Here is a 14,249-nt window from a genome sequence, read left to right as displayed (position 1 = left end):
GAGAAGACTGCTGTGGATCTGTGGTGTCTGAGTGGCCCCAGGGCCTTTGCTTGGCGTGTGCAGTGCGCTTGGGTTTGCTTTGCTAAGGTAGAAGAGTGTCATTTCCTTTGCTGGCCTTCAGCTTAGGTTCTGAAAGGCCCTCAGACATCTGCCTGCACCAGGACTCACTGTCGGCCAAACAATCCCAGGAGGGGTCTTGGACGGAAGGGGATAGAAAGCGCACTTTTATTGGGAGCTGAATGTGCATGGGACCAGAGTTACAGCATTGATGATTCCAAGGCTGCAGCGCCCTTCTGACCTGGCTGTTTTGTGAATGCTAGCTGGGTTTAGCCTCTTCAACCTGGGTTGGCCGTGGCCTGCCCCACGGCAGCTGTGCCCTCCCAGCCCATCCTGCCTGCCCTCCCCCAGGGAGGTACCTCCTCTTCCTCTCTGCTGCTCTCAACCCCCTCCCTTTGGAGCAGCTTCCCAAGGGCCTCGCTCTTCCACTCACATGTTATACACCACGTGCAGGTCAGCTTTGTTCAAAGCCCTTCTGCGGAGAGACGGGGACACAGGTGGGTCTCTGGAGCGGGAGTGCTGGGGTGCAGGCCCATCACGCAGGCTGACGGGAGCCTGGCGTGGAGCTGCCACGTCAACAGCAGAAGTAGAGGAACGCCCTGGAAGCACTGGGTTCTGATCTGCAGTTCCGGAGGTTTTCCTTCCACTTCTGAGCTTGTATTTTTATTTTATTTTATTTTTATTTTATTTTTATTTTATTTTTATTTTATTTTTATTTTATTTTTATTTTATTTTATTTTATTTTATTTTTATTTTATCTTATTTTATCTTATTTTATTTTATTTTTAAAAATTTTTTAATGTTTATTTCTGAGACAGCAACAGAGCATGGTGGGGGAGGCGCAGAGAGAGAGAGGGAGACCCAGAATCCGAAGCAGGCTCCAGGCTCTGAGCTGTCAGCATACAGCCCAACGCGGGGCTCAAACGCACAGACCGTGAGATCATGACCTGAGCCAAAGTCAGTCACTCAACCGACTGAGCCACCCGGGCACCCCAGTGAGCTTGTATTTTAAAAAACAAATAAATTTTTGAAAGCCTTCTTCAAGGTTTTCTAAATACTTGGTGCAGATGTTAATTGCCTTGTAATATAATTAAAAATAAATAAAAATGATTCGTAATTAGTTCATTAACCGTATCCGTAAATGGGTAATTTAAAGAGGATCGTTCACCCCCGAAAATAGAAATGATTCAGCCTTTCCCTCGTGGAAGTCTGCACTTGCCGTTGGCTTAGCAGCCCATTCTTTTTGGTTCGGATCTGAGTCAGCACCTCCCTCTCTGCCGTCTGTGCAGTGGGGTGGAGTCTGAGTCCTTCGTCCCCCTGCAGGTTCATCGGCGCGTGCTTCAAAATGGACAGACTCCAGTGGTTAACTCCTGATAGTTTCATCAAGGCAGTGGTTTTGGCAAAAATGTCGACAGTGAACATGTGGAGTCAAGGGAAGGAGCTCCAGTTTATGAGAAACCACTGGCTTTTTAAGGCCTTTGGAAGGTTTTTTGTTTTGCTACAGTTTAAGTTTATGTATTTATTTTGAGAGAGCATTTGCTGCTGCGCAGTGGGGGAGGGGGGGCAGAGAGTCCCACGCGGGCTCCGCGCTCAGCGCAGAGCCTGATGCAGGACTTGAGCCCAGGAGCTGTGAGATCATGATCTGAGCCAAAATCAAGATTCAGACGCTTAACCGATGGAGCCACTCAGGTTTTAAGAAGAGTTGGAGGAAGTGGGGGAGAGGAGGGAATAAGTTAACAGTCGAACGCAATTTCTGGTGTTTTCTATTGCATTTTCCTTTGTAATGGAAAGCATGCTTCTCCCCCAGCATTTGGAATTGACCAGGTTCATGGGGCATATGGTGAAGGTATACTGGAACGCGTGGCTAACAGGACTGACAGGGACCATGGGGACCAGGGAGGGGTCTGAGGACCAGTGTTTAGGGTTTGAGACTTCAGTGAGCCAGGAACATCCACCCTGGTGGCCCTGTGGAGCACAGCTTGTATTTAGAGAGGCAGGTGCTTAAATCGGGGCTGCGTCCGAGGCCCTGTGCGCGTTCGTTGACATCCCTTTTCCCTTAAGGAGATGGTGACCAAAACCTCACCTCTGGCCATCGCTTTCCTTGGAAGAAACCGCGGGATTTGAAATCTAGGGGGACAGGCAAACCCACCTGTGCTTCCCGCCTCCCGGGCCAGCATCGTTACCTGTTCAGCACGTTTCCTTTGCCACTTTTCTTCCCGTGTGTCTTGCTTGCAATACGTTTGATCATCTTCGCTTCTGGCCCCTGTGTCTTTGTGTCCATTACCTGCAGCAGCACCCCTACCTGTCCTGCGTGGTGGGTACAGAGAAGCCACCTTTGGGTCACTTGGCAGAGGGTGCCGGGGCTGGGAGGGGGGTAAGAGCTGGCTCTGCCTGGGGCTGGGCACCAAGTCCCCCCCCTGGGGGGGAGGGGGGTGCTCACCCTGCAGCACCTTTGGAACCAGCCAGCCCTCCTCGCTGGCTTCGATGCAGATTAGACGAAGTTGGGAACCGTGTAAGCCTGCCAGCTCAGCTTCTAAAATCAGACGTCCTCCCGCAGTGGTCGTCTGTGTTCATCAGTAGCCCCAGGAGCTGCTAAATCAGATGGTTGGGTTTGCTAACCAAATAGTACATTTCACCCTCCAAGTAGCTCACGGAGTTGGGTTTCATAGATATTTACAGCAACCATACACCAGGTGCTAAGATAGATACTGAAACATTACTGATCTTCATATTTGGTACTAAAAGCAGAATTTGCAAAACCGACTAGAAATTGAGCAGTCATTACCTTTTGAATGGGGTTGGACTCTTGGAAGAGAGCAAACTGTGGATGAGAAGTGTCTTGTTTTTGAAAGAACTGTATTTTCGGATCCTTAGTTTAAGAGTACGCTGGGAAATGGTGCTTCAGAAGTCGAGTACTTTCATGATTAAAACTGAAATTTACTGAAAACTCTGCTCTCACCATTCCCGTCTTTCTTAAAATACCAGAAAGTGCATCGTTCAGGGCTCGCTGCAGCGAGTGCCACGTGCAAAGGTGAGATCTTCCACATGGGATCTCAGAGCGCACCCGACCCGAATGGGCCGGGCGCCTTGCTGGAGCACCTGCGTTCCACTGCCCAGAGACGCACACGCTGCTCGCGGCCTCCTTTCCCACCGCGCCTGCCCAAATTGGTGATCCGCTTCCGATGAGGCTGCGACGCCACCACTGAGCAGTCAGAAGAGCAGTGTCACGGCCCCCAGCAGCACGTACACCTGGCTTCTCTGCTTAGTAGGAAGTTTGCGCAGCTCAGAGGCTCCAGGGTTTGCTCACGGCTCTGAGGCTGGAGAGTGTGGCGGGGAAGGCGTCACGTTCCCGGGGTCCTTGCTGTTACTCTTGTTGCCTCCCCGGGACTGGACGCCTTGTGGTCAGCTTCTAGTTCCCGCATTTCTTTGGGTCCTGGTGCCATTGTATGCAAAACCCTGATCCATTTGAAGTTGTTTTCGTGGGTCAGAAATATAAACTTCATATAGACAACTTCCTGGAGAGATCAGCTGACCCGAAAAAGATGCACCATTGTGAAATGTACCATGAAGGAAGAAAAGTGTTTAATTTTAAAATTGATCTGATGCCCGGGCATTGATTGAAAACTGCATCCCAGTTCCAGGCATGTTAGAACGTTGGGGGAAAAGAGTGCCTTCCAGTGAGACTGGAAGAATAGTCTGCCCAGTTCTGTAATTAGATCAGCGTCTTTGGAAAATGCCGTAATCAGGCACCATTGTTACTAACATCTTGTTAAGCTGTTAAACCACAGTTTTGTAAATGTAACAGTAAGTATGTGTCTAAATTCTATCAAGAACTGTAATGTTTAGTTTTGACAGACATGACTCTCTCTTACCCACTTTTAGCCCTGAGATTTAAGAACATCTGTTTTGGAGAAAGTTTGGAAAAGAGAGTCCCAAGACCTGTTAGAAGTTGCCTTGTCTTGTTTGTTTTTAATTGAGGAAGAGTGGGTATGCAGTGTTAGTTTCAGGTGCACAACATTGATTCACCAGTTCCCTACATTACTCAGATGTGGCCACCATCTGTCACCGTGCAGTTATTACGGTACCGTTGACTCTGGTCCCTGTGGTGCACTGTTCATTCATCTCCGAGACCAATTTTATAATTGGAAGTCTTCCTCTTTTCATCCTTTTCACTTATCTGCCCATCCCCGCACCCCCCTCCCTTCTGGCAACCACCGGTTTGTTCTGTGTGTTTATGAGTCCACTCCTGTTTTTTCTGTTTGCTTGCTTGTTTTATTTTTTAGATTCTACATATAAGTGAAATCATATGCTGTTTGTCTTTATCTGACTCACTTCACATAACATGCCCTTCAGGTCCATCCTGTGGTCACAGATGGCAAGATGTCGCTCTTTTCTGTGGCCGAGTAATATTCCGTTGTGTAGGTCCGCCACATGTTTGTCCATTGGTCTGTCAGAGGACACTTGAGCTGCCTCCACGTGTTGTCTGTACAGACGGCCAACAGACACGCGAAGAGATGCCCAGATGCAAATCAAAACCATGATGAGATACCACGTGTCAGAATGGCTGGTACCAAAAGCACAAGAAATAACCGGTGTTGGCGTGAACGAGAAGGGAATGGAACCCTGTGCACCGTCGGTGGGAACGTCAGTTGGTGCAGCTGCTGTGGAGAGCAGCGTGGGGGCTCCTTAAATGCGTACAGAACTACCCTCTGATCCAGCAATCCCTCTGCCGGGTATTTGCCCAAAGGAAACGAAGACGGTGCTGTGAAAAGACCTGTGCCTCCCTGTGTTCTTTTGCAGCATTATTTACCACAGTGCGTTTTTGTCCACTTGGGCTCTGGTTGGAGGGTTGTGTGCGCCTGGTGGAGCCCCACCAGCGAGACCGATCCTTGGGTGGGGGGGTCACTTCTGCTTTCGGGGGCTGCCAGGTCCTCCAAGGGCGAGAAGAGGGAGGATCTGGGGGATGAGACAGAGCCCGTGCGTGCAGTTCTGGGAAAGCTCGACAAGTGTGCCCTAGGTGGGGCTGCCCCTGCCTGCCCCGTGTCTCATTTAGCCTGTCCTGGGGGGAGTCAGGAAGCGGCCGCCAGGGCCGCGCGAGAGGCCCGCTAGTTCGCGTGTGGCTGTTTAGATTTACTTTCAGGCAGATTAGAGCCCCGGGTCCGCGGTTGTGCACGTGCAGCACTACGTCCCGGGTGCTCAGTGGCCCTCGCACAGCACGTGCCATCCCCACGGCCAACCGTGTGGGGAGCAGGTACCCCTCCTTTCCCGGAGGCGGCCTTGGTACCTGCGCGCCCCTCGCCGGTCTGCTCTGGGAGACCTCTCCCGGAGTCCACTGCCTCGTGTGGGGCAGATGGGAGGCCTGACTCGATACCCTCTTTTTTTTTTTCAGGGCATCTATATTCATCGTTAGAAAATGCACAAGGCAGAGAGAACTTAAAAATCACACTCTGGTCGTCTAAAATGCAGTTGACTCTTTTGTGTTCATTTTTTAATTTGTATGATGAGCACGTTCTTGAAAAAAAAAAAAAAACCCAATCTGCATAGAAGTCTCGAGATTCGAAAGTGGACTGTTCTCAGGCCAGTCCATCTGAGTCTCTTGGGTGGGAAACGCTGTGAGCGTCAGCAGGTGGCCTTTTAGACCTTGTCCTGTGCTTAGTGCTGCACACAGGGAGGGGCCGGGCACTCAGACGCAAGCGGGGCCGGGTCTGTTATCAGTCTTTGTACCAGCAGGCTGTCGTGGGATCTTCCTCACTGGGGCACTCACGTCTTCCGTGTTCTTAATGAGTGGACAGCGTCTCCTGTGGGACCAGGTCCGATGGCCCAGACCTGATGGCCCCAGTCCTGCACTGAGCAGGCCCTGCAGATTCTGGGGGTGGTTCAGGGTCTCAGCACAGGTTTCCGGAAGTGGAGTGACTGGGCTCAGCCTTTTGATAAATTGTCAGCTTACCCCAGAGTATGCCAGGGCCTGGTCTTTCTGCAGAGTCGGATTCGTCCTATTTCTGCCATGTGCAGTTGCCAGTCGCTTTTTAATTTGTTTACTGTCAGCATGTTTTTGGAGAGAAGTTCTTCAGTCTCTGTGTTGTGATTGTTGTCGTTTTGTATGAGAGCGTAGAAAGGCCGTCTTCAAGTCCAAGCTGCTGATGGTTCCTTGTGGGTTTTTCCTTCTCATGTTTGGCTTTTTTCACTTAAAAAGTTCCACTCTGCCTCTGTATTACATTCTCAAGTGTCGAACAAGGTGGGACTCTTACACCGTTGTTTTTAGGCTCCTGTTCAGGATTCAGTTTGGCTACAGAGAACAGAAGTAATGGAGTGTTGGTGGTCCAGTCTAGATCATGGGGTTGGCCCACTGCATTCACCTGCCCTCCTTGTTCCATACCTGGGGCCTTTCTCGCAATCGATCACGTGGGCCTCTCTTCCCTTAAGAAACCTTGCCAGGAAATCTCATTAAATAATCGTAGTGTCCTGGTGGTTTTGAGATGCCCCCTCTGTGATCTGTTATAGAGGAGATTTTTCTATGATGGTCACAGCACAGAAATTTCCATGGAAGATTTGGAGACCGAATGCTGGTGGCTGACATTGAGCCCTAAGAGATCATGACTAATCGTAGATACGGAGACTTCAGTGTGGTTTTATGTAGATGTCTTGTCAGATGTGCAATGCCTTTGAGGTTTTGATGTGTGAGAAGAGTGAGCCTCCTCGCTTTTGTTGCTGTGTGGAAATGATCACGTGGACAGAAATGATGACGGACGAAACTCTGAACCACTTTGGAGAATTGAGTGTGCCGGTGGATTCAGGGTCGGGAGTAACAGACTAATAAATTGACCTGTGGGGTGTCTGATGCCTGCAGTTGGGCCTGTGGCTGATAACACTTCATTGTGAAAGTGTATTGTCGACAACATAAGATGCAGTTTCTTAAAGTGATGAAAACTACACGTAATGTTAGGCGTGAATAAAATAATTCAAACTTGTATTTAGCCCTGTTTGGAATGTTAAGTTTGGGTGTATTTCATGGGGAATGTAGATGTTAAATGACAAGGTCCTAAGCAAAGCATTCATTTAATCAGAGCTTGCTTTGATTCATCCCACACACTCCAGTCAGATGCTCCCCAGGAACCAGCACTGTTCGGGCGCCGGAGGCCAGGCAGTGAGCGGGGAGGCCCTCGCCACGCTGCGGGAAGGACGCCGGGGGCAGTGAAGGCGGGGGGGGGGGTGGGTGGGAGGGCAGAGGCGTGCTGCCCCCCTTGTCTTGTGTTTTTTGTTCTTTTCTTTTCATGTTTATTTTTGAGAAAGAGTGGGGGAGGGGCGGAGGGAATGAGGGAGAGAGGATCTGAGCGGGCTCCGAGCTGTCAGCACAGAGCCCGACTCGGGGCTCCATCTCATAAACCGTGAGATCACCACCTGAGCCGAAGTCGGTCGCTTAACCGACTGAGCCACCCAGGCGCCCCTGTCCTGTGGTGTCTGTTGAATTGCTCTGATGGCACAGTCCTTTTCGGGTTGGGGTTGGGCGGTCGTCCCCTCCCTGCTCAATTCCCCCACCCTCCTCGCCCAGTCCTGGGTGCCTCCTCAGCTGAGGGAGGGCTCCGCAAGGACCCTGCTGAGTAAGAGCAAGCAGCCGAGGGGGCTCTTGGGGTCTGCCCACTTGTGGTGATGGCTAGAGCTTCCTGTCTGTCTGGCCCACGGTGCCATCGCAGCCCAGAGCGCCGTGGTCCCCGCAGCTGCAGGAGTCGCACTGTGGCTCGCCGACCCCGCTCGCCTGCAGAAGGGGCCAGCGGGGGCTTCTCATCCAGTCCCTGCGTGCGCCGGGAGTGCCCTTCTTATTCCCAGAAGGCAAAGCCGGAGTCCTCTTGCTGTCTGGTCTCTGTCACAGCTGTTACCGGTTAGGCCCGACGAAAGCCGCATTTCAGGTCGGTGCGTTGTCAGCGCATCTTCTCTTCTCTGCGGAACGCGACCCTGAAACCGGGAGGCCTCGTGTTGCACTTGGCACCACTTCGAGCTCTGGGAACGTGGGCCTGCCTCCACCTCGTTGTTCGTCTCTCCTGAAATGTGGGCGGGGGTGGGAGGGGAGACGCCAGGCAGCCCCGTCTTCTGTCTCCAGCCGGTCAGCGGACCTGCGATAAAAGGACACGGTGTGACGCTCACTGGTGGTGTCTGTGCAGATGACAGGGGTCCCTCCTGCTCCTTCCTTTTCTGGAGCCTTGAGGGTGATGAGGGCAGAGGCCTGGGACGTCGGGGGCTGAAAGTCTTAGGTTGTCACTTGAGTTGCACGCGGCTTAGAAGGAAGTTGACGGTCCTGGTACCTTCTACCCTGCAGGTGCCGGCCTGCAGTGACGTTTTGGGAAAGTGGCACGCCCCGTTTGCCAGATGTTTTCATGGGTTAGGCGTGTGGGATGTGGATAGAATTCCAGATGCTGGCTTGGGTATTCCCCTTCTGCGACTTGGGTCGGTCAGCTGTTTAACTTCTCTAGATCTGTGTCTTTATAATTTTGCCTCCAAATTTCATACCTCTGTCATCAGAGGGGTCCTGAGAGGCCCTGGAGCCCATGTGCTCTTGTGCTGGCTCAGGCAGCAGCGTGCTTGGGTGGGATTTTCTTTTTTTGATTTCCTACGAAGCTGAACAAGATAGACCTGATTTTAAGCTCCACTGGTGGCCTGAATCTAACTGGCCTACATCCAGTGCGGACGTACCCAGGGCAGAGGTGTGGGGGATCGCCGACTGCCAGCTAGAGCCCCCAGCGAGCTTTCAGCGGCCTCCAGGAGCCTGTCAGCCGGCTGCTGAGTGTTAGGAACGGTCGCTGCACAGGGATTTCGGGGGTGCCGGGGCAGAGCTCCAGGCGAGGGAGTGGAGGGCCGATGTGACTCGTGAGGGGATGTGATGCCCCTTGCCTTTGTCACTTGACACTAACAGGTCCTGTTGAGAAGTGTCGCCGTCTGTCACGCGGACTGTTCCGCTGGCTGTCGCGCTAACGTTATGTTGTTATCGAGCAGGTTCTATTTTGTCATTTCTTTGTTCACTGATCAGACTTAGAGAGGAAGTAGGTGAATTGGATTTGTTTTGCTTCCCAGGATTAGATCACCTGCCCCATAATTTAATCCCTGAAAGTGAGTGAGGATGACCGTATCTCCCTCCTGCAGAAGGAGGCTTCCGTGTAGATCCTTGGCCCTGAAACCGAGCTCCATGAGCCGGGGCCTGCCACGGGATGGGCTTTTCCGGCCGCTACTTAAGGAGATCTCTGTTAGGGAGAGAGGGCCTCGCACTGGCACCGCACCCGCGTCTGCTTGTGGGCCTCCTGGTCGGCTGGCGCCTTTGGGGGGCGTACCCCCAAGTGTGGTGGCAAGGGCGAGGGGGCTCTCGTCCCCGGGGTGCGGTGGGATCGGAGGCCTGGATGCCAGGCCGGCCCCGCTCTGCGCTCTGTGGACGGGCTTCCCTCAGCTTCTGAACGTGGTCCCCGCGGGGATTGTTCTGGAGGGTCCTGCAGGGCCAAGAGGAAGCCTCTGTGTCCTGGCAGACTTCCCCGAGTCCGCCCGTGGTGGCCAGGCGTGCCGGGCCGCCGTCGCCCACGGCGTGTTCATTCCGTCCTGTGCTTGCCGAGGGGAGAAGAGCTGGGGTGCTCTGGGCCCAATGGCTATTCCAGAGTCCTGTTGATCGAACAGCAGAGTGGACGTGGTTGACTTTCAGAGCAATAACGCGTGTGTTTTCTCTTTTATCCACCAGACTTCATGAGGAAATAATTGACTTTTATAACTTCATGTCCCCTTGTCCTGAAGAAGCAGCCATGAGACGGGAGGTGGTGAAACGGATCGAAACGGTGGTTAAGGACCTCTGGCCAGCAGCTGATGTGGGTGCCCTGTTCACTGTGCTTCTGTGTCAGGCCGGGGCCTGGGCTCTCCTTGCCCGGGGCCGTGCTTCCCCAGGGGCGGCCCTGGGGGGGCAGCAGGCATCACCCAGGAGTTTGTTAGAAATGCACGTTCCCAGGCCCCCGCCTTGCACCTTCCGGACTCCGAAATCCGACCCCTTGCCCTCACTCCGCAAGCGTCCTGTGCCCACGGCACCCATCCTGATGTGGGCCCCCCTCCTGATGGCCGGGCTGGTGGAGGGCGCAGCGGGGTGGGGGGGGGTCCCCGTGGGCATGGGCGGCCACTGCGTTCCCTTCCTCTTGGAAGATGACCTCCCACACGATTGTCTTTCAACCTCTGCGCCCTGGGGTTGGAGGGTTTGAAAGCAGCTCCGAAAAGTCCTCTGCTCTGAGCACTTGTGGGAAAGGCCAGTAATTGTTTCATCTCTCAATTTTGAGTTTTAAAAAATTCTTCTGCAGGGGGGTGTGGGGGGGGGTGGAGGGCTGCCTACTCGCACCGGCCTGTGCTGTAAGACGACCACTCTTTTCTTTCAGGTACAGATATTCGGCAGCTTTAGTACAGGCCTCTATCTTCCCACGAGGTGAGTACCAGGCTGCCCCCTGCACAGGCCGGCCCGACGGCCACTCAGCTGGGGCGGGCGACATCTGAGTGTGCGGTCAGGGCTAAACGCAGGCTCCTCATATTCAGATCCCAGGCTGGAAACGTAAGCTAAAGGAAGAGACGGCAGCACAGAGGGAACAGGGCAGGAAATAACGTTTAATCTAGTGTTATAATAACTGATTGCATTTCCCCTCTTGCGCTTGATTTGGGGTGTCGCAGAAATGCTGGCCGTTAGGAACGTAAAGATGAGCGGGAGGGCCATGGGAAGAAACGCGGTAGAGAAAACTCTGAAAGTTTGGGTGTGTTTTTGAAAACTGATCTGATGTTCCAATGAAGATTCCAGCAGAATTCTATTCAAGCAGTATTTTGTATTTGTATTTAATTGAAAAGCAGCCAATGAGGTAGCCTCCTAAAGTTATGCTTCAGTATTTCCTCGTCAAGAACTATCTTGATACCCAGATCAGTTTTATGTGCGGTGTTTCGTTAACAGCTTATTTTCTCCGAACCCACTGTTAACACTTGGAGACTAAACAGGGCTGTAATCCCAGGATTTGGGGATAGCCGTGGCAGGGCCCGGAGGGAACGGAACAGATCCCGGGTACCCAGGAGCCACAGGTCAGCCAGAGTGGTGCAGTGTAGACAACAGTGTAGACGGAGGGCCAGGAAACCTCCGAGGAGCGTTTCAACCTCCTTACTTACCTGAGGATGCTGGGAGGTTCTTCCCGCCTCTCGGCTCTCCGCCCACACGTTACCAGCAGCTGCACACCGCGTTTTCTCTCCCTCAGAGGGATGTGCTCAGTGGGGGTGGGTGTGCCCCTCGAAGGAGTTGTGAGCGTGTGCCCCACGTGCGCGTGTTACTGCACAGTGAGTGAGCGGGTGGCTCACGGTCACGTGTTCTTCTGTCCAGCGACATCGACTTAGTGGTCTTTGGAAAATGGGAGCGCCCTCCTCTGCAGCTGTTGGAGCAGGCCCTGCGGAAGCACAACGTGGCCGAGCCGTGCTCCATCAAAGTCCTTGACAAAGCGACGGTAAGTGCGGGCGGCTCGGGCCCCTCAGCCCCGGTTGGCGCTTTCGCACACCTGCCAGCTGCGGTGACTCTCCTGCGTCTGAGCTCACGCTGTTTACGGGCGTCACCGCGTAGGGTTCTGAAGAGTTCTCTACTTCCGGTGTAAATGTAGCCGTGTTCGAGTAGTTAGGACTACCAGCCGAGCACGTATCTCGTGGCACGTTGTGAGAGCATCACACGGTACTTGGCGCTGAAGTGCATGCTTGGGCCAGGGCCAGCCTCCATCCGGATGCGTGAGGAACCGACGCGTTCCTGTGCTGCCCAGTCTCGCTCCCGTAGCCCAGTGATTAAAACACGGCGTTTGTTACACAGAAGACAACGACCGTTTGCCGGCTTCTAGTTAAGCAAGAACCTGCCCCTTCCTTTCATCGTTCAGACACGTACCTGTGGAGACCTTTTATCTCGGGGACAAGTTGCAAGATGCGGGTGCTCTGACGTGCACTCATCTAGGTTTACCCAAGTCCAAGTCTGGGGCACACACTGCTCGGGCCCTCGACTCTCACTGGCCCCTGGCGTGGTGCCTCTCCGAGCCCCCCCGCCCTGCCCTCTGGGGCTCTGCCGTTTGTCCTTGACGGGAACGAGATGGCGGTGGTCTCTGACCAGTGTCCGGGTTAGATGCAGAGGAGCGGAAGAAGGCCCTGCTTGCCCTTGGCTCGGAGCACGGGGCGGACAGACGGTCCAGTCGGTGTCACAGGAGCTGCTGTGCACACCTCTCCCTCCACTGCCAGGGGCCCGGTGTAGACTTCAGGGGAACCAAGCCACACGGGTCTGGCACTGCTCAGTTCTCTAAGCATGAGCTGATGCCGGGCCGCCTTTTCTGCTGGTGGCCTCACCTGCTTCTCGTCCCGGGCTCCGGAGGCCAGCCTGAGAGCGGTGTTTAAGAAGGAAGCTTGTCTGTACTGAGCGACCGAGAAATAAGTATTGTGGTATTGTCGCTAATCTCTAGAATCTGTGAGTGTGTAGGAGGGTGTGTGTGTGTGTGTGGGTGGGTGGGTGTGTGTGTGTGTGTGTGTGTGTGTGTGTAAGCCAGACGAGCACCGGGAGGGGTTTTGGGAAAGCGTCCCGTGAGTGTAGACAAGGAGGTGCCGTGCCCAGCGGTGATGGAGAGCAGGGATTGTTCATGAGGAATTGACTGTGCTGTGGACACGTGGGCTCCTTCTGAAACACCGTCTGGGAAGTTCTTTGGGAAAGCATTTTGGTTTTCTGCCCTCTTGGACCACACTCGCTGTAGCTGCCCATGCTTGCTGGTCTTGCTGGTCTCCAGGAGTCACAGTCACCACCCGCTGGCCCATCCCTGTCACATCCCTGTGTGGCCTTGGCAGTTTCCTGCCAGGTGCGTTTCAGGGCCCAGAAGAGGTGCGCACCCTGTATCCAGACCTTTAATTAGACCAGTCGTTTTGGTGAGGGAAAGTGCTTTTTCGTTGCTTCCAGTCTGCCTTTTGTTTTGGAAGTACACAATTCATTTTCTGTGGGGGGTGGGGTGGGGTGGGGAGGGGTGTGGTCAGTATGGCTGCTTGGGCAGCCCTCACGAGGCAGGTTTTGAGCACCTTGCACGTCTTTATGATGAGAACCTTTCCAGTCTAGCTTCTTAACTCTGGGTTTTCAGGAAAGTGGTTTTTTGTGTTTTGTTTGTTTTGCTTTTTTGTTTTGCTTTGGTTTTGTTTTTTAGTGAAATTGTCTTAGTGAAAACCCAAAGTAGGATTGTTTGGAGAAACATCAGCACGAAACATAATTTAAAAGCTGGCTTTGGAGTTCCTTTGAGCGTTTGCAAAAATTCTCGCAAACATAATTTGGGGACCTGGAGTGTCGCCCCATCACCAGGTGCCCCCGGGGGCGGGACAAGAACTTAGCCAGCTTCTGCTTGTGGAGCCCAAGCCTTCCCGCAGGTAGTGGCCATGACTGATGCTGAGTCCGGCCAAGAGGGCCGGGCAGAGGTGAGCACCGGCTGTTGTCGGGGGGTTTGGAGGAGGGTCTGGGGCTCCAGGGACCCATGAGGTCGAGGTTCACCCTGCAAAATCTCTTTTCTTCTTTAAAGCCTGGGACTCGTGATCTCTCAGCTCTTTTGTGAGTTAGAAAAGAAAACCCCTCTGTACAAGTTCGGAAACATTTTGATATCAGACTGTGGTGAATGTTGGCCAGTAGAACCTAGTTGTTTTTTTAAAATTCAATCTCTGCAGGTACCGATAATAAAGCTCACAGACCAGGAGACTGAAGTTAAAGTCGACATCAGCTTTAACATGGAGACTGGGGTCCGGGCAGCGGAGCTCATCAAGAATTACATGAAGGTGCTGTCGTCCGCGTTAGCGCTGTAAAAACGGGCCTTGTTACGTCAGCATCTCACTTTAAACTCTGTGATAGTCTTCATGATAAAGGCAATACAGTTGAATTACTTATCTCCGATATTATTTCTAGAGATGCTTTGAAATTGTGTAGCTCTTTTGTAAGTTTTCACTTTCCACGCTGACCAGGAAGTAGAGTGTTATTTTAGAGAGCTTGGTTAAGATGTTCTTTCTCATTATTACAAACTGACTGTCCCTGGAGCTCAGTGTGCCTGATTTGCGAGGGTAGTTTACCGGAAGTGGAAGACGTCCTGACATAGTTTGCTTACTTTGGATTGTCTCGGTGCCTGAGGGCGGGGTAGCCGACTTGTTCACTGAGCCCAACAGGTGTG

At 53.0% G+C, this 14,249-nt stretch overlaps 1 protein-coding gene across 2 annotated transcripts in view; it reads left to right on the top strand.

The window, feature by feature from the left end:
• TENT4A (terminal nucleotidyltransferase 4A) overlaps nucleotides 1-14,249 on the top strand; it is a 46,425-nt gene that overhangs the window by 17,368 nt on the left and 14,808 nt on the right. For both annotated transcript variants that reach the window (XM_023239676.2, XM_023239675.2), the window contains exons 2-5: nucleotides 9,770-9,893; nucleotides 10,446-10,492; nucleotides 11,420-11,540; nucleotides 13,756-13,863. In XM_023239676.2, coding sequence (XP_023095444.2) covers nucleotides 9,770-9,893; nucleotides 10,446-10,492; nucleotides 11,420-11,540; nucleotides 13,756-13,863 — 400 coding nt within the window. The remainder of the gene's footprint in view (nucleotides 1-9,769; nucleotides 9,894-10,445; nucleotides 10,493-11,419; nucleotides 11,541-13,755; nucleotides 13,864-14,249) is intronic.

The sequence above is a fragment of the Felis catus genome, chromosome A1 (genome assembly GCF_018350175.1).
Source record: "Felis catus isolate Fca126 chromosome A1, F.catus_Fca126_mat1.0, whole genome shotgun sequence".
In the NCBI taxonomy this organism is placed as follows: domain Eukaryota; kingdom Metazoa; phylum Chordata; class Mammalia; order Carnivora; family Felidae; genus Felis; species Felis catus.
This window is presented reverse-complemented; position numbering and strand designations above follow the sequence as displayed.